The following is a 20,813-nucleotide window of genomic DNA, read 5'->3' as shown; positions in this document are numbered from 1 at the left end:
GAACCTGCAGTAATTGCAAGCAGCTGTGTTAATAACAGACTGTCTTAGCAGTCTGAGCCACCAGAGGCCCAGAGGTTTACTACTGGTTCGCTGGCTGCGCATGCGCACCAAATGTGAGATGCGCGCGTGTAATGCATGCCAAAAGGAGGCATGGGGTAAGTAGAACAGCACGGGGACGGGGTGATCAGCTGTGGCGCACAATCTTTTTTTTTTTTTTTACTTTTAAAAGCAGTTTTGTACAATCTGTTCGGTCGAAGAGGTTGTAAAAAAATGCTTTTAAAAGTAAAAAAAAAAGACTCTGACGATCGCACAGCTCAGCTGTGATCATCAGAGCCTTTTTTTAACCTTTTAAAAGCATTTTTTACAATCTGTTTGGCAGAATAGGTTGTAAAAATGCTTTTAAAAGTAAAAAAAAAAGGCTCTGATGATTGTGTGGCTCAGCTGGGCATGGGCGGGGGGTGGGGAGGGAGCAGGGATTTTTGCTACCAGTTCTCCAAACCACCAGCCGCCATCGCTACCGTATCGGCTAGTCCAGTCTGAACCGGGATCATTTCATCCCTGGTTTTGCCCCTTTTTGCTACTATTTAGGGGACGTGGTGGCTCAGTGGCTAAGACGCTGAGCTTGTCGATCAGAAAGGTCACCAGTTTGGCGGTTCGAAACCCTAGCGCCCTGTAATGGAGTGAGCTCCCATTACTTGCTCCAGCTTCTGCCAACCTAGCAGTTCAAAAGCATGTAAAAAATGCAAGTAGAAAAATAGGGACCATCTTTGGTGGGAAGGTAACAGTGTTCCGTGTACATTTGGCGTTGAGTCATGCCGGTCATATGACCACGGAGACGTCTTCAGACACCGCTGGCTCTTCGGCTTAGAAACGGAGATGAGCACCGCCCCCCTAGAGTCAGGAACGACTAGCACATATGTGCGAGGGGAACCTTTACCTTTGTGACTATTTTTGCCACTTGATGTTAAGTGAATCAGTGTCGTGCTTAAGTTAGGAACATGATTGTTAAGTGACTCTGGCTCCCCCATTGACTTTGTTTGTCAGAAGGGCGCAAAGGGGGAATCACCTGACCTTGGGACACTGCAACCGTCGTAACTATGGGTCACTTGCCAAGCGTCTGAAGTTTGACTACATGACCGTGGGGATGCTGCAATGGTAGTAAGTGTGAAAAAGGGTCATAAGTCACTTTTTTCAGTGCTGCTGTAACTTAGAACAGTCATTAAATGAGCCATTGTATGTCGGGGACTACTTGTATATAGAGCTGGTTTCCAGTGGTTCGTGAAAACCTGGAGCTGCTGAAAAAAGCAGAATGCCATCTGCTGTTTTTAGTAACAGGCAGTCCGTTCATGAGTTCTGACTTACATAAAATTCAGCTTAAAGCAGGGGTCTCCAACCTCGGTCCCTTTAAGACTTGTGGACTTCAACTCCCAGAGTTCCTCAGCCAGCTTTGCTGGCTGAGGGACTCTGGGAGTTGAAGTCCACAAGTCTTAAAGGGACCAAAGTTTGAGACCCCTGGCTTAAAGGCATATTTAGGGACAGATCTTGTTTTTAAGACTGGGGACTGTCTGTGATGGATGAAGGAGCTGGAAGTGAGCAGAGAAAAATTAGAATAAATTTTCCCAACCTGATGACACTGTGAATTATAACTCCCAGAAATTCCAGCTATCATAGGAGATGAATGGAGTCTCTTAGAATAGAATAGAATAGAATAGAATAGAATAGAATAGAATAGAATTTTTATTGGCCAAGTGTGATTGGACACACAAGGAATTTGTCTTGGTGCATAAAAGAAAAGATACGTTCATCAAGGTATATTATTTCATATAACATTAAATAACATAATAATAGAGAAGCGCATACTTCCCAAAATATATCATATCATATTTTAGGGCAATGTGGAATTTTCAGATACAGAAGCACCGTTTGGGGGCTTTCTACATCTCTCAGAATTATTCTTCATTTTTTCCCCTCTGATACAGGTAGATCTCGACTTACAACAGTTCATTTAATGACCGTTCACAGTTACAATCGCACTGAAAAAGGGGACTTATGACCTTTTTTGGGGGACACTTTGCAACCATTGCAGCATCTCTACGGTCACATGATCAAAATTTGGACTGGTTCATATTTATGACGATTGTAATGTCCTTGGGATCATGTGATCAACGTCTGACAAGCAAAGTCAATGGGGAAGCCAGATTCACTTAACAACCCATGTGACTAACTTAGCAACTGCAGAGATTCACTTAATGTCAGAATATATTCATAGACTTGAATAGCCTATGAATAAACATGGCAACTGGGTCAGTCAATGAGCACTGTTTGGAAATTGAAACAGTTTGGAGCCTGGGCGTGGCTAAACTAGTCTGCTGCTGGAACTGAAACTGTTCTCCTCTCTGACTGTGTTTTGCCTGTAACTACTACCACATTGGAAAATCTGCTTTTGGTATTGTATATTTATTTCATGTGTTATTATGTATATAAAGAGAAATTAATGCATCCTGCTGAATCAGTTACCTGTGTGTGCTTTCTGGATTTTATTTATCTAACACTTAACAACTCTGGCAAAAAAAGGTTGTAAAATGGGACAAAGCTTAACAAATGTCTCACTTAGCAACACAAAGTTTGGGCTCAATTGCAGTCATAAATGTAGGACTATCTCTAATTACTATAAAAAATTCTCATCCGTTCATGATGGCACACGAAGTAATTGGAGAAAGGAAAAGCAGGAAGATAGAATTCTCTCTCTCCTATCATTCCTGGTTATCAGTAATGCCATTATTATAAATGACCAGTTATTTTGTGATGGTACTTTCACAATCTTGGGTCAAAAAGGTAGTTAGCATGTCAAAAGTGCCGCACAAGAAGCCCGGCGCTTGCGAAACGCAGTGTGGACGCCACATACCTTCTCTCATCATGCCTGTATGAAGTAGCGCTCCGGCCACTGGTCCAAATGAACATCTTAGAGGATTGGTCTCCACTGCCTCTCCTTACCGTTGAGGTCCTGGAGGAAAGATGGCAGGGCCTAGGAGAAAATGGAGAATCTTCACTACCGTATGCTGAAAACCTGCTGGGCCTCATCACATCTAACAGATCCAAGTGCCAAATTTGAGCGCCTTGCAGGCTCTGCACCATAGAGAGTGTCTTTTAGATGATTCCAGGTGATATGCAAAACGAGACGATGACCTTTCTCTTCCCTTCCAGGAGGTTCGGTTGACATTAAATTATTTCCTGCTTGTCTTTCTTAATTTCTTTTTCCTCCTGGTTCCTTCTCCCTTTCTGTCAGAGCTAAGAAAATCTCACTGTGCTGCCTTCTAAAATGGGTAGGTTCTTTCTTCAAAGCAAGTTCGCTCACGCTTGATTAAGTTTCCTGTCCATCTCTAGTCATCTTTGAAGGCCTCCTCTCTCTCCACCCCCCCCCCCGATGGATTTTGATATGAACTTTTCTTTGGTCATTTCTTTTAAGCCTCCATGTGATATCCAACAAGGATGACAGCTTGAAGCTGTATGAACTCATCTCTAACCAAACAGGCAGTTAATTGAAAATGGAGGTGAAAGTCCACCGTCCAGGTGGATTTCCAGTTGGTGTTTCTGCAGCTGTTTCTGTGTGAGGGTGTGCACGTGCGTGCGTGTGACTGAGTGTGACATGGATCCCATGGCAACTTGATCTGTGACACCATGACTACCAAAAAGATTTGTTGACATTAGGTAAATGCTTCTTTTTCCCCCTCTCTTTTTCACAGTTATTCCCCAACTTAGCCTTCCTCAATTTACCATCGTCTAGATTTAACAGAATAACTGAATAACAGAATTGGACGGGACCTTGTAGGTCATCTAGTCCAACACCCGCCCCCTCCAAGCAGGAGACTCTACACCAGGAGTCTCCAACCTTGCCAACTTTAAGACTTGTGGACTTCAACTCCCAGAATTCCTCAGCCAGCTTTGCTAAGCTGGCTAAGCAAAGTTGGCTGAGGAATTCTGGGAGTTGAAGTCCACAAGTCTTAAAGTTGGCAAGGTTGGAGACCTCTGCCCTACACCATTTCTGACAGATGGCAGTCCAGTCTCTTCTTGGAAGCTTCCAGTGATGAAGCTCCCACAACTTTTGAAGGCCAGCTGTTCTGTTGGTTGTGCTCACTGTTAGAAAAATTCTCCTTATTTCTAGGTTGAATCTCTCATCGGTCAGTTTCCATTCATTGTTCCTTGTCTGGCCTTCAGATGCTTTGGAAAATAGGTAGTCCATGGCACCTATCATTCTCAGGCAACCGCTTTTCCCTATCTCCTCCTCTTGGAAAGCAACATTCAAATGGAAGAAAAAATTGTTACGAAACCGGGGAATGCCTGTTGCTTCTCCTCTCACTTATAATCATTGTCCTTCACACAATTTGGACCACCTTTCCCAAAATGAGTTTTGTATCAACTGTTCTGTTGCAGTTTATCAATGGCAGGCAATTTACGGCAATTGTTCTCAGAACAGCAAGTTTTACTAAAAAGTGTCAGGCCCCATGCAGCTGAGCAGCTTAAGACCAAGGAAGCAAGAACTACAAAGCTTTTGGTTAGATACTTTCATGATACCCTTAAGATATTTTTACCCTTTATGGCCTGGGTCCAGGTTACCTGAGGAACCATCTCATTCCAATGGGGTTGGCTTCAGAGGTCCTATTCACTTATTTTCCCTACAAGTTTGCAAATGTGAGTGCACCTCCATGCACGTGTGCGGCCTTCCACGGACGCCCTTTGCTTGCACATGTGGCTTTATTTATTTATTTATTATTTAGATTTTTATACCGCCCTTCTCCCGAAGGACTCAGGGCGGTGTACAGCCATATTAAAACAATAATATACAAAATTAAAATAACAATTAAAATACATATTCAAAAGATGACCAAAAATTAAAACCGTCGAATTGACCTATACTAAAATACCCCAATTTAAAATTATTAAAAATTCAGAAATTTGAAAATTTAAAAATCAAGCCAGTCCCGCTTGGATAAACAGATATGTTTTCAATTCACGGCGAAAGGTCCGAAGGTCAGGTAATTGGCATAAACCGGGGGGGAAGTTCGTTCCAGAGGGTAGGTGCTCCAACAGAGAAGGCCCTTCCCCTGGGGGCCGCCAGCCGACATTGTTTGGCGGACGGCACCCTGAGAAGACCCTCTCTGTGTGAGCGTATGGGTCGGTGGGAGGCATAAGGTAACAGCAGGCGGTCCCGTAAGTACCCGGGCCCTAAGCCATGGAGCACTTTAAAGGTGGTAACCAACACCTTGAAGCGCACCCGAAAGACCACAGGTAGCCAGTGCAGACTGCGCAGGAGCGGTGTTACCCAGGAGCAACATGTGGCTCCCTCAATCACCCGCGCAGCTGCATTCTGGACTAACTGGAGCCTCCGACTTGAACGCATGCACATGGCATCAAAATGTGCCTAAATAGGACAGCATAGCACCGGGGCGGGTGGACTGGTGGGCGGGCCAACCTATGATTTCCCCTACCGGTTCACCCAAATTTGACCAAACCGGCTGAATACCACCTCAGGTTGGCTTGCCACACTTGCTCTGCCAGAATGGGCATGCTCTGGATCTCATCGGCTAAGGAATTGCAACTGGCAGAGTCTAGGAGAAGAGCCTTTTTTGATGTGGCTCCTGCTTTGCAATATCCACCCCGACCCTCTTGGCCTTCCAGAAGAGCTTGTAAACCTAGCTCTGCCAACAGTCTTGGCCCCCCCGATGAGGGTGTCCCATTTGGGAAGGGGCTACTAAATTATTTTGGCCACCTAATGGGAAGAGAAGTGTAATTGAAAAGTAACCTGATGTTGGGAAATAGAATAGAATTATTTTTTTTTTATAGGCCAAGTGTGATTGGACACACAAGGAATTTGTCTTGGTGCATATGCTCTCAGTGTACATAAAAGAAAAGATACCTTCATCAAGAATTCTAAGGTACAACACTTAATGATAGTCATAGGGTACAAATAAGCAATCAGGAACCAATCAATATCAATATAAATTGTACGGATACAAGCAACAAAGTTACAGTCATACAGTCATAAGTATGAGATGGGTGATGGGAACGATGAGACGATTAATAGTAGTGCAGACTTAGTAAATAGTTTGACAGTGTTGAGGGAATTATTTGTTGAGCAGAGTGATGTCTTTTGGGAAAAAACTGTTGTTGTGTCTAGTTGTTCTGGTGTGCAGTGCTCTATAGCATCATTTTGAGGGTAGGAGTTGAAACAGTTTATGTCCAGGATGCGAGGGGTCTGTAAATATCACAGCCCACTTTTTGACTCGTGCAGTATACAGGTCCTCAATGGAAGGCAGGTTGGTAGCCATTGTTTTTTCTGCAGTTCTAATGATTCGATAGGATCATTGATGCAACAACCATGAATTTGAGCAAACTTTAGGAGACAGTGGAGGACAGAAGAGCCTGGCATGGGGTTGCGACGAGTTGGACAGTGACTGAATAGATTAGTAGAAAATCTATCTCCATCCTCTCTATATATTGATTCTTTTTATGTCTTAATATTAATTTTAATATTAAAATATTAATTTTAATGTTTTACCTTTCAAGGTCTGATGCTTTAATGTTTAATCCTGTAAAAGAGCTGCGGTGGTGCAGTGGTTAGAGTGCAGTACTACAGGCTACTTCTGCTGACTGCCAGCTGCCTGAAATTTGGCAGTTCAAATCTCAAAGGCTCAAGGCTGATTCAGCCTTCCATCCTTCCAAGGTGAGTAAAATGAGGAGCCAGATTGTTGGGGACAAATAGACTAACTCTGTAAACCACTTAGAGAGGGCTGTGAAGCACTGTGAAGAGGTAAATACGTCTTAAGTGCGATTGCTAATTGTTTTTAGTCTGTTATTTATGACATTGTAAGCCACTCAGAGTAGATAGAAAGATGGACAACATACAAGCTTAATAAGTAAGTAAATACCTTCAATACTCATCTGCAATAACTGCAGAATCTTGGAAACTGTATTAAGAATTTTCCAATTCCTTCATTTATTAGTGTTCTTAAAGATGCTTTTTCTCAAATTCCTATCTATCTGGGCTGTATGTATTTATTTGAGTGGCAGGGTGGCCTAGTTGGGAAGACTCTTCCCTCCCACTTGGAAGGTTGAAAGTTCAGTCATCCTAGGTAGTGGCAGATGTTTCTCTCTCCTAGGGCACAAGGAAAAAAAAAATCTGTTGCGAACTCCATGTGGCTTCAGGAAGGGCATCCGGCTAGTAAAGACTCAGCTCCATCCAGTCACTCTGACTCTACACCCAAATTAAGGGATTATGGAGTCACAAAAAGGGAGTTTTTTAAAAAAATTATCTATCCTTTAAGTTGCCCTCTTTCAAGATCTATCAAGATCACGTGAAGTGTTAATACCATTTTATAATGCCTTAGTAAAGCCACACTTGGAATTCTGCACCCAGTTTTGGTCGCCACGATGTAAAAAAGAGTTTGAGAGTCTAGAAAGAGTGCAGAGAAGAGCAACAAAGATGATTAGGGGACTGGAGGCTAAAACATATGAAGAACGGTTGCAGGAACTGGGTATGTCTAGTTTAATAAAAAGAAGGATCAGGGATGACATGATAGCAGTGTTCCAATATCTCAGGGGCTGCCACAAAGAAGAGGGAGTCAAGCTATTCTCCAAGGCACCAGAGGGCAAGACAAGAAGCAATGGGTGGAAACTAATCAAGAAGAGAAGCAATCTAGAACTAAGGAGAAATTTCCTGACGTTTAGAACAATTAATCAGTAGAACAACTTGCTTCCAGAAGTTGTGAATGCTCCAACACTGGAAGTTTTTAAGAAGATATGGCAACTCCAAATCTCAACCAGCAAATGCTCTGTCTTACACATTGGAAAAAAGAATCAGAACACTAAATACAAGCTTGATGGACATTACCTTGTAGATGACCCTCACCCCGTTAAAGACCTTGGAGTTTTCATATCAAATGATTTAAGTGCCAAAGCCCACTGCAACTAAATTGCAAAAAAGGCTTTAAGAGTTGTAAACTTAATCTTGCGTAGCTTCTTCTCCAGAAATATTACACTACTAACCAGAGCATACAAAACATTTGCAAGATCAATTCTTGAATACAGCTCACCTGTCTGGAACCCACACCTCATTTCAGACATTAATGCAATTGAGCGTATCCAGAAATATTTTACAAGAAGAGTTCTCCACTCCTCTGAATACAACAAAATACCTTATGCCATCAGACTTGAAATCCTGGGCTTAGAAAATTTAGAACTCCGCCGCCTTTGGCATGACCTGAGCTTAACTCATAGAATCATCTGTTACAGCGTCTTCCTGTTGAAGACTACTTCAGCTTCAATCACAAGAATACACGAGCACACAATAGATTTAAGCTTAATGTGAATTGCTCCAATCTTGATTGTAGAAAATATGACTTCAGTAACAGAGTTGTTAATGCCTGGAATGCATTACCTGACTCTGTGGTCTCTTCCCAAAATCCCCACAGCTTTAACCAAAGGCTATCTACTATTGACCTCACCCCATTCCTAAGAGGTCTGTAAGGGGCATGCATAAGAGCACCAGCGTGCCTACTGTTCCTGTTCTAATGTTCCCCTTGATCGTATCGAACTCGTATAATTATTTCATGCTTATACTTATATATATGCTTATATGTCGTATAGTTATTTCATGCTTATGCTTATATATACCGTTGTGACAAAATAAATAAATAAAATAATAAAATAAAAAAATAAAGATGTTGGATAACCGTTTGTCTGAAGTGGTGTAGGGTTTCCTGCCTAAGCAGGGGGTTGGACTAGAAGACCTCCAAGGTCCCTTCTAACTCTGTTTTTCTATTCTCTTCTTTCACTCGATTCCTTAGGTTGACATTCTCTCCCTTTCCTTGCCTCCCTCCCTGCAATCTCTCACAAAAAGGGCCGTCCTTTAAAGTTCAGTGCAGTTTTTGGTACCCTTTCATCTACTTAATTTTAAGCTAAAAATATCTGAGAGTTATAGGAGGAGGGTCAGCTCTGCCATGCGGCTGGATGAAGCAATCTGTATGAAGCATTTGCCTGAAAGGGTGAGAAATGAATGCAAGAATTTATGCCTGAGATGCAAACCTTCTTAAATGAGTGGAGCGGAGCGGACAGGCCAGAGGAACAGATGCCTTTAGCTTAACTGCGGCTGGCCTTGGGCTGAATTTCAAAAGTCTGCTGCTATAGATAAGTTCAAAAAGAAATGTCTTTTCTCCTAGCAGAATACTGAGAATAGGTGTCAGCTGTCACATTACGCTCGCTTGCGCTTTGCTACCAAGGTGTGACAGATTGCCATGAACTCTTGAGAGAGGGAATGGGAGGGGGGGTTTGCTTAAGGGAAAACAAAAGTAACTGCTGTATCTCCCTGAGATGCAGCCTCAAGGTCACCTGGCTGGGAGAGGAAAGTCATTGCATACCAACCTAAGCTTGAACTGACTGTTCTGAAAACATCTTGCTTGAACCTGATTGATCACGTGGTGGGGGTGGTGTCAGTGATGGGAGGCAGTTAAAGGAGGGAAAAGTTGAACTTAGAAATTTTGTTGTGCAATTCTCAGTTCTGGCTGTACAATACTGCAATACACTTGACTTCTAATAAAAATATACCTTTCTCAGTAAATGGAGCCAAGGATTGTTTCTAATTAGGGGTTTAAGTTGTGGCAGGGTCTACAATAGGTAAGCAATAGATACGTATGAAGGGGATGCAGTGGCTCAATGGCTAAGATGGTGAGCTTTTCAATTGAAAGGTTGGCAGTTCAGCGGTTCGAATCCCTAGTGCTGCGTAACGGGGTGAGCTCCCGTTACGTGTCCCAGCTTCTGCCAAACTAGCAGTTCGAAACCAGGTAAAAAATGCAAGTAGAAAAATAGGGACCACCTTTGGTGGGATGGTAACAGCGTTCCATGCGCCTTTGGCGTTGAGTCATGCCGGCCACATGGCCACGGAGACATCTTCTGACATCTTGTGAGAGTTTAATATGCTCTTCACAGGCACATTGTCTGCACAAATATTGAAATTCTGTGTGCTATTATGCAAAAGCAATATCAATGTGTGAATTCTTTGTTGAAATTGATGACCAAGTCAATTTCCTCGCATCAGAACAGGTTTCCAAATTCTGATGTATAAAGGATCAAAGATCTATATCTAATCAAAGATATTATGCAGGCATTAAATCACTATACAGTACACATATTGGTGGGATTCAGCCAGTTCGCACCACTTCGGGAGAACCGGTTGTTAACTGTCTGAGCAGTTTGGCAAACTGGTTGTTGGAAGAAATCATTAGGGCAGAGAACCAGTTGTTAAATTACTTGAATCCCACTACTGGGTACACAGGGGCTGCCACAAAGAAGAGGGAGTCAAGCTATTCTCCAAAGCATCTGAGGATAGGACAAGAAGCAATGAGTGGAAACTAATCAAGGAGAGAAGCAACTTAGAACTAAGGAGGAATTTCCTGACGTTTAGAACAATTAATCAGTAGAACAACTTGCCTCCAGAAGTTGTGAACGCTCCAACACTGGAAGTTTTTAAGAAGATGTTGGATAACCATTTGTCTGAAGTGGTGTAGGATTTCCTGCCTAAGCAGGGGGTGTTGTGTCTTGCCCGCTCTCACCGCAGCCGGGGTCTGCTTATCTGCTTCCAAACGCTGAAGAATGTCCTCCCGGCCCCAGCCCTGGCTCCATGCCCAGACAGGCTGAGGAGGGGGCATCTCCCGGCCCCAGCCCTGGCTCCATGCCCAAGCAGGCTGCAGAGGAGGGAGCACCCCTGGCCCCAGCCCTGGCTCCATGCCCAGGCAAACGGAGCAGCTAGACCCCCCCCTCCTCCACAGCATGTGAGCCTGAGGAAAGTTTATTTCCAACAGCTGCTGATTGGAGTGACCCTCGCATCAGAAGACTGGATAGGCGGAGGCAACAGAAGGAAGGGAGGGGCAGGCCTTAATGAGTGCTGAGTCATGGAGCCACACCCCATGGCCTATATAAAGGATCTGCTTTCTGGCAGTCTCTGAGTCAGGCAAAGTCGAACTTATCTTGCTGAAGTCACTTTCTGGTCTCCTGCCTGCTCTGAGGACTTTGCTAGGACTTTGGGCAGAGCTGCAGAGGCAAGCCTGATTTGGATTTCCCTGACCCGGCCGTCAACGGAGGAGTGGGACACGACAGGGGGTTAGACTAGAAGACCTCCAAGGTCCCTTCCAACTCGGTTATTCTAAGATGCAAAACTCTTTGCTATTTTGTGAATTTATATTTTCTGAAAAAAACATTCTAAACGTATTTGTATTATTTACAGAAGAATACATCAAAACCTTCATATGCTGATCTTCCTACTGCTTCTTCAGAACGAAATTAAGCGTGGGAAGCCAGCCATATTTATTTGTATATACATTGTAAGCCGCCCTGAGTCTTCGGATAAGGGCGGGGTATAAATGTAAACAAAAAAATATATATAATGTGGATAAGGTTTTTTTTTTCAAGCTCTGCATTCCTGTCTTCTATCAAAGTATCTCTCTGCATCAACGGGATCTTTTTAATTTAATGGAAAGAAAGTGATAGCAGAGGTTGAAAAAGAAGGAACAGTAAAATAAAATGGCTTTCCTGTCTCTTCCAAATAGCTATCATTTGAAGAAAACAAATGCACGTACAGGGTCAATATGCCTATTGAATGTCTTTTGCCTCCAAATGGTGAAATTTGTACTATTAGATTTCCCCTGCTTGAGTGCTTGGAAACTAGAGTTAAGGGCATTTACAAGTTCGTTCACACTATAAGCTTTGTAAGATCTAATTTGGTTTTTTTTTCTTTTCCAGATAAGCAGGCTAAAACAGAAAGAATAGATAGCAAAACAGCACAGCTTTGAAATCTTGTTTCTACATGCCCAACAATTTAATGTAATGTAATGATTTATAAGGCCACTCATTTTATAACAGTGATTTTTTTATTCCGTTTAGGCACCGTTCAATGGCAGAGGGACTCTGTACAGAGAATAAAAGAAATAAAGGACAAGATGGCAACTCTGGCTAATCATCATCATCACCATAATCTTTTAATGACCCCATAATCTCTCATGGGGTGGAGTCTGGGCAATTGAATGGAGATAGCAGAGTGTTTTAATGGCCGGATGCCCTTCCTGTCGCCAATGCGGAGTTTTGTTCAGCAGATATATTCTCAGTCTGCCCAGGGAGAGAAATATCTGCCTCTACCTAGGATCGAACTCACAACCTCCTGATTGTGAGGCAACAGCTCCACCTCTAGGCTATCACACCACCCCTATGGCAACTCTGGCTAATGACACATCAGATATAACTGACCAGGGTCCTGTTGTGTCTTGCCCGCTCTCACAGCAGCCAGGGCCTTCTTATCTGCTCCCGAACACGGAGGAATGTATGCCTCCCGGCCCCAGTCCTGGCTCCATGCCCAGACAAGTTGAAGAGGAGGGGGCACCTCCCGGTCTCAGCCCTGGCCCCATGCCCAAGCAGGCTGCAGAGGAGGGAGCACCCCCCAGCCCCAGCCCTGGCTCCATGCCCAGGCAAACGGAGCAGCTAGACCCCTCCCCCTCCTCCACAGCATGTGAGCCTGAGGAAGGTTTATTTCCAACAGCTGCTGATTGGAGTGACCCTCGCATCAGAAGATTGGATAGGCGGAGGCAACAGAAGGAAGGGAGGGGCAGGCCTTAATGAGTGCTGAGTCATGGAGCCACACCCCATGGCCTATATAAAGGATCTGCTTTCTGGCAGTCTCTGAGTCAGGCAAAGTCGCACTTATCTTGCTGAAGTCACTTTCTGGTCTCCTGCCTGCTCTGAGGACTTTGCTAGGACTTTGGGCAGAGCTGCAGAGGCAAGCCTGATTCGGATTTCCCTGACCCGGCCGTCAGTGGAGGAGTGGGACACGACAGGTCCCATTCATCTTAGCTCAAGTCTTTAGGGTTTTCCAGAATGCCATCCGTGTGGGAACCATGAGAATCTCAGGTGGAACCTAAGCAAGAAGTCTTTGCCATGTGATTTATTCATTTATTCAATGGATGCATTTATACGTCTGCCCGTCTCAACCAAGCTGGGTGGCTAACAAAACACGTGTTTTGTTAATATAATATAAAAGCCATGTTGACAACACAGAATTAAAAAGTCCCTTTGCAAAACTGCCGCATAATACAGGAACGATAGACCCATACAGAGCTCCAGTCCCCTGGCCCCAGTGCCTGAGGAAAAAGTTGGGTCATCTGAACCTTCTGGAACAGGGGTCTCCAACCTTGACAACTTTAAGCCTGGAGGACTTCTATTCCCAGAATTCCTCAGCCAGCAAAGCAAAGCTGGCTGGGGAATTCTGGGAGTTGAAGTCTGCCAGGCTTAGAGTTGCCAAGGTTAGAGACCCCTGTTCTGGAAGACCATAAAGATGGGACTTTCTAAATCTTGGGTTGAAAGGGCATGCCATACCATAGGGCAGGTGTGGTGAAAGAGAGGTCATACCTCCCAGGTCCAAATGGATGCTTCACAGAAAGCCATGGAGCATGCCTACACTACACGTTCTTGTGGAACAGGCATAAACCACTAGAGACGAGTAACCTGCATTTTGTATTGCACCTGAAAGACAGAGCAAAGAACTGAGACCTGAGGCACCTGGCAAAAGAGAAGCCATGGGCTAGACTTCCTTGTCCCCAACATTGTCTGGAACTAGCCTTAGAAGACAGAGGACAATCAATGTAAAACGGTGCCCTCCACTCACAACTTCCTAAACCAGCCCAGAATAATACCAGGATGGAGGGTACCACAGAAATATCACGAATAAGTATACCATTGATGTCCCAACACCCCCCAAGGTCATCTGCAAGTGCAGCAGCTGTGGTGGCCCAGTGATTAGAATGCAGTGCTTTAGATTGACTCTGCCCACTGCCAGGAGTTCGATCCTGAGGTCAAGGTTGATTCAACCTTCCATCCTTCCCAGACCGGTTAAATGAAGATCCAGATTGTTGAGGGCAAATATTCAGACTCTGTAAACGGCTTGGAGAATCCTGTAAAGAAGGGGTCTCCAACCTTGGCAACTTTAAGACTTGTGGACTTCAGCTCCCAGAATTTGCTGGCTGAGGGATTCTGGGAGTTGAAGTCCACAAGTCTTAAAGTTGCCAAGGTTGGAGACTCTGCTGTAAAGCACTATGAATTAGTATGTAAGTTCTAAGTGCTATTGCTATTGAGTAATGCCTCTGTGCTCTAAGCTAGCCTGAAACCTACTTGAATCCATTATCCACACAAATTTGTTCATTTTTAGCTCTGAATAAGGGGCCAGTTTCTCCCCAGCTTCTATCCAAACAACTAGGATATGGCTAACAGCTACTGTAGCAGCCAACAGCGATTTAGACTCGCTCCTTCAAAAGGTTTACAGAACACATTAGAAAAACCTCTTCAGTTCTGTGCCATTATGAAAGAATCCTTTGAAGATGGCGCAAGGCGGAGAATTATACTGTGTGCTGCTTGACAGAAATTATTTCTTCAAATCACAGGCTTGTATTTAATCTGACTCTTCCAAGGAGAAAAGTATGTCCAGGTGGGGTGGAAACTACTTTTGACTGCTTCCCTAAATTCAAAGGGCTGGGAGAACTTTCTGTGCAATTATGATAAGAAAGATTCAGAGAAACTAGAGGGGTTCCGAGACAAGTGATGCCGATGAATATGGGACTAGACAATATACCCCACAAAGAAAGAAGGGGCAAAATTTAGCCTTGGGAAGCCAGGACCAAACTCAGCACTCTTTACAAGCACCTGTGGAGAAAAGATGTCACACAGAACTCTTCTCTACTAATCCAGAGTAAAGAGCACTAAATGATGGATTTAAGTTAAAAGAAGGCTGGACTTCAGCGGAATGTTAGGGGAAATAAAACTCCAAGTGAAACTTCACCATGATGTAAAAAAAAGCTGTTGAGACTCTAGAAAGAGTGCAGAGAAGAGCAACAAGGATAATTAGGGGACTGGAGGCTAAAACATATGAAGAACAGTTGCAGGAATTGGGTATGTCTATTTTAATGAAAAGAAGGACTAAGGGTGATAGCAATGTTGCCACAAAGAAGACAGAGACAAGCTATTCTCCAAAGCACCTGAGGGCAGGAAAAGAAGCAATGGGTGGAAACTAATCAAGGAGAGAAGCAACCTAGAACTAAGAAGAAATTTCCTGACAGTTAGAAAAATTAACCAGTGGAACAACTTGCCTCCAGAAGTTGTGATTTCTCCAATACTGGTAATTTTTAAGAAGAGATTGGACAACCATTTGTTTGTAATGATATAGGGTTTTCTGCCCGAGCAAAGGGTTGGACTGGAAGATCTCCAAGATCACTTCTACTTCTATTCTATCTACAGAGGAATTATTGAATCTGTCATTGCACCTCTATAACTGTCTGGTTTGGTTCTGCAACCCAAAAAGACAGACGCAAACTTCAGAGGATAATTAGAACTGCAGAAAAAATAATTACTACCAACCTGCCTTCCACTGAGGACCTGTATACTGCACGAGTCAAAAAGAAGGCCGTGAAAATATTTACAGACCCCTCACATCCTGAACATAAACTGTTTCAACTCCTACCCTCAAAACGACGCTATAGAGCACTGCACATCAGAACAACTAGACACAAGAACAGTTTTTTCCCGAATGCCATCACTCTGCTAAACAAATAATTCCCTCAACACTGTCAAACTATTCAATAAGGCTGCATTACTATTACTATTACTATTAATCTTCTCATCATTCCTATCACCCATCTCCTCCCATTTATGACTGTATGACTGTAAGTGTGTTGCTTGTATTCTTACGATTCATATTGATTGTTTCCTAGTATGATTAGATTGCTTATTTGTACCCTAGGACTATCATTGTTATACTGTAAGATTCCTGATGAATGTATCTTTTATGTACACTGAGAGCATATGCACCAAAGACAAATTCCTTGTATGTTCAATCACACTTGGCCAATAAAGAATTTTATCTATCTATCTATCTACCGTATATACTCGAGTATAAGCCGATCCGAATATAAGCCGAGGTACCTAATTTTACCACAAAAACTGGGAAAAACTATTGACTCGAGTATAAGCCGAGGGTGGGAAATGAGGCAGCTACTGGTCAATGTAAAAAATAAAGATAGAGCCAAGTAAAATAACATGAATATTTATTTGAACGAAAAACAATAAAAGTGCAAAAGGGGGTCCCCAAAAAGAATATGGTATCAAAAATACAGTATCTTTAAAAGTAACAGCAACCAAGCTAACGAGAGCTAAAATCCCTCAAAACTGGAGTTCTCCTCCTCATCATCTGTTTGTCCAAACAGAGCTTCAGCTACTTCAGCTTCTGTGATGTTATCCGCATATACGTTGTCGCCATCACTGAGTTCACAGTCGTCATCATCACTGCTGTCACTCTCATACAATGCGCTGTCTTCACTGCCATCCATAGCATTACTAATGCCACATTTCTTGAAGGCACGTTGCACCATGTCCTCTGGAATATCTTCCCATGCATCACGAACCCACTGTGCTATTAGTTCTATGTCTGGCTTTCTCAGATTTCCAACTTTTGTCAGACGAGCTTGACCAGATGTCATCCATTCATGCCACATCCTTCGCACATGGTCCTTGAAAGGTTTATTTAAACTGACATCTAGGGGCTGCAATACAGATGTAAGCCCACCTGGAATAACGGCCAAAGTGACTTGAGATGACTTTGCCAATTTTTTTATGTCATCAGATGTGTGGGCTCTGAACATATCCCAAACTAACAGTGATCTTCTAGTCCAGTCCCCACTCCTCAAGCAAGAGATCCTATACTGTTTCAGACAAAGGATTGTCCAGTCTGTTCTTTAAAAACCCTCCAGGAATGAAGTGTCCAATAAGGTTCAAATTGCAAGTACCGGTAGTCCTCAATTTAAGACTGCAATTGAGCCCAAAACATTGTTTTGTTATTTTTCCCTAACCGTGTATGTATCCCCCTGCCCCCCATTTTACGTCAGGCTGCCATCAAAGCGGCACTGAATATTATTATTATTATTATTATTATTATTATTATTATTATTATTATTATTATTATTATTATTATTATTATTATTATTATCATTATCATTATTATCATTATTATCATCATCATTATTATTATTATTATTATTATTATCATTATCATTATTATCATTATCATCATCATCATCATTATTATTATTATTATCATTATCATTATTATCATTATCATCATCATCATTATTATTATTATTATTATTATCATTATCATTATTATCATTATCATCATCATTATTATTATTATTATCATTATTATTATTATATGATGATGATGATTTTTTTGCATTGGACAGAGCGAGCTTCAGTTTACCAAACTTTGTATCTTTTAATGAAACGTGTTAGTCTGGAAGGGACTGTTTGAACTCACAAAACACTTGCAACTTTTAGTTCCGTGCTGAGGATTTTTGGAAAGCAGCCCAGCAATATTTATTTATTGCTCGGACTGCTCTTATTTTCACTCCCCTTTCTTTCTTTTCCTTCCTCCTCCTCCTTCTCTGCCTCTCTTTCGTCCCCCACCTCCCGGGATCCTTGGGTCGAAGGTTCTGCCCTGCCTTACACCAGCCGCCCACCTATGCCAAGGTCTCCTGGCTCTTTCGCCTCTGTAAGCAGCGGCTTCTCGGCAGCGTCGCCCCCCTCCCTCCATGGATCGGCTCCTTCCCCAGCACTGAAGGCATCCTTAGGAATACACCTCCACCTCCAGGAAAATAAAAGAGGCAGAGAAGGTAAATCGCCCGCCTGCTCGGAAAGGAAGGAGAGGACTCCAATGGAAGAAGGAGAGGAGAATTACCAATAACAAACACAAAGCGCTGGGTTAGAGGTGCCTTGTCATGTACAAGGAGATCAGAGAGGGCAACCACCATGAAACAATAATCAGACTCAAAACGGGCTGCTTATTTGCCATTTGCTCTGGGTAGAACGGTTTTTTTTAAAAAATTGGTTTGGAGAAGGAAAGCTAATTTGCTGATCTGCGAGGGTCGGTTTCTTTTGCCTCCTTCTTCTTCCTCCTCCTTCTTCCCACCCTAGCTTGCAATGCCCCCATCTCTCCTCCTCCTCCTCCTCCTGCCCCTCTCGGGGAGAAATTGTTTGTTCTGCCGATTTCTCCGCTTTCCAAGAGGCTTTTCTTTTCACCTCTTTCTCCCCACCTCCCCAATTTCCATAGGGGGGAAAAAAAACCCTGGGGAAAACTTGGCAAAAAATAAAATAAAATAAAAAGTACTGAGTGCAAATGTTTTTTTTTTATACTGTAGTTGGAGTTTTCCACGATTCTTTCACATTCAAGGCAGCATTCTCCCCTCATCCCTCGCTGCTTTTCCAAAACATGCTTTGAAACCTTTGCATTTTATTGGGATGTATTCGTGACAACGCCCCTCCGCCTCCGAGGGCGAGAGGAGGACGTAAGAGGAGGCGAGTGACAAACAAATAAAGAGAGTTCTTCGCCCCTTGGCGTTGACACACTCGCCGTCCTCTCCGGCAAATTGAGTGCGGCAGGGGAGGCCGCCGTGAAGTGCCGGCTGGGGGAGCCCGGGATTGAAGTGCCGGCATGCTTTGCCAGCTCGGCCGGCTCGTTTTGGGCGGCGGCTGGCCTCGGCTCGCCGCTTTTGATGGCGGCGGCGGCGGTGGTCGGCGGAGCGGAGGGCGTTGACATTTCGCCCTCTCACTGTCCTCCTCTTGCCCGCGTGGGCGGAGGGCGTTGTCCTCGCCTCCTCTCGAAAGCCGAAATTGAGTGCGGCGGCAGGGGGAGCCCAGGAGCCAATCCCGGCCCCCAGCCGGCACTTCACGGCGGCCTCCCCACCCCCACTGCCGCTCGACTCACCGGAGGAGGCGAGGTGACAAACGCCAAGGCAGAAGAACTATTTGTTTGTCATTTCGCCATGGAGGTGTTGTCACCCTCGCCCTCCTCTCGAAAAGCCGAAATTGAGTGCGAGGGGAGGCCGCCGTGAAGTGCCGGCTGGGGAGCCGGGTTGGCTCGGCCCCCAGCCGCACTTCACGGCCTCCCCACCCACCCACCCCACTGCCGCCGCACTCAATTTCGGCTCGGAGAGGAGGCGAGGTGACAACGCCTCCGCCTCCGAGGGCGAGAGTGACAAACAAATAAAGAGTTCGCTTGCGTTTGTCACTGCCTCCTCTCGGCTGAAATTGAGTGCGGCGGCAGGGGAGGCCGCCGTGAAGTGCCGGCTGGGGAGCCCAGGAGCCAATCCCGGCCCCCAGCCGGCACTTCACGGCGGCCTCCCCACCGCCGCCGCACTCACTCGCTTTCGAGAGGAGGCGAGGTGACAAACGCCAAGGCGAGAAGAACTCTATTTGTTTGTCACCAGCGAGGCGTTGTCACCCTCGCCCTCCTCTCCGGCGAAATTGAGTGCGGCGGCAGGGGAGGCCGCCGTGAAGTGCCGGCTGGGGAGCCCGGATTGGCTCCGGCCCCCAGCCGGCACTTCACGGCGGCCTCCCCACCCACCCCCACTGCCGCCGCACTCAATTTCGGCTTTCGAGAGGAGGCGAGGTGACAACGCCCCTCCGCCCCCAGCGGGCAAGAGGAGGACGAGTGAGAGGGGCGAAATGTCGAACGCCCCTCCGCCCCCGCCCCCTCCGCCGACCACCGCCGCCGCCATCAAAAGCGGCGAAAGAAAACGCCGGAGGCCAGCCGCCGCCCAAAACGAGCCGGCCGAGCTGGCAAAGCATGCCGGCAGCATTTGGGCTCGTCCTGCCGGCCCAGCTGTTCCCGAGGGCAAAAAACCCTCTCCCTGGGTCGGCTCTGCAAGGGTAGACTCGAGTATAAGCCGAGGGGGCGTTTTTCAGCACAAAAAACGTGCCGAAAAACTCGGCTTATACTCGAGTATATACGGTATCTATCTATCTATCTATCTATCTATCTATCTATCTATCTATCTATCTATCTATCTATCTACCTACCTACCTACCTACCTACCTACCTACCTAAGCTAAAGAATCAGTTTTCAGCAAATGAACCAGCAAACATGTGGAAAACTCTTAAAAATATCATCGGCTATGGCAAACCTCCTTCCCAGGCTGAAGGTAATCAACAACTGGCAGATGACCTGAATGAGTTTTACTGCAGGTTTGCAAGGAAACTACAGCCACCTATTTCCACAACCCCCATCTCAGACACACCAACAACAGCCAAGCCTCCTACAACTGACCCCATTTCATTGGGTTCACAACCCCTAGTGATCACAGAAAAGGAAGTGCAGGACCTATTTCACAGACAAAAGCCAGGAAAAGCTCCAGGCCCAGACAAGATAACTCTTCTTGCTTAAAAGTCTGTGCTGACCAATTGGCCCCCATCTTCACCCATATTTTCAATAAATCACTAGAGATGTGTTATGTTCCTTCTTGCTTCAAACGCTCTACCATCATCCCAGTGCCAAAGAAGCCCACCATCAAGGAACTGAATGACTACAGACCAGTTGCTCTAACATCTGTAGTCATGAAAACCTTTGAAAGGCTAGTGCTTTCCTACCTGAAAACCATCACGGATCCGCTGTTAGACCCCTTGCAATTTGCATACCGAGCAAATAGATCAACAGATGATGCTGTTAATATGGCTCTGCACTACATCCTACAACATCTTGAGTCTCCAAAGACCTATGCAAGGGTCCTTTTTGTAGACTTTAGTTCAGCATTCAATACCATCATTCCAGACATTCTTCTAACTAAGCTAAACCAGCTACAGGTACCGGAACAGACTTGTAAGTGGATCACAAGCTTCCTAACAAACAGGAAGCAGCAGGTGAAGCTAAGCAAGATCACATCAAATACCTGTACAATTA

General features: G+C 44.6%; 1 protein-coding gene across 1 annotated transcript in view; it reads right to left on the bottom strand.

The window, feature by feature from the left end:
- LOC131200942 (calcium-activated potassium channel subunit beta-2-like) overlaps window positions 1-20,813 on the bottom strand; it is a 590,719-nt gene that overhangs the window by 61,923 nt on the left and 507,983 nt on the right. The window contains exon 3 of the mRNA XM_058188380.1: window positions 2,906-3,025. Within this exon, the coding sequence (XP_058044363.1) occupies window positions 2,906-3,025 (120 nt within the window). The remainder of the gene's footprint in view (window positions 1-2,905; window positions 3,026-20,813) is intronic.

This window comes from Ahaetulla prasina, chromosome 6, assembly GCF_028640845.1.
Source record: "Ahaetulla prasina isolate Xishuangbanna chromosome 6, ASM2864084v1, whole genome shotgun sequence".
NCBI classification, from domain to species: domain Eukaryota; kingdom Metazoa; phylum Chordata; class Lepidosauria; order Squamata; family Colubridae; genus Ahaetulla; species Ahaetulla prasina.
Note: the sequence above shows the minus strand (reverse complement) of the source record. Positions and strands in the feature narration are given on the sequence as shown.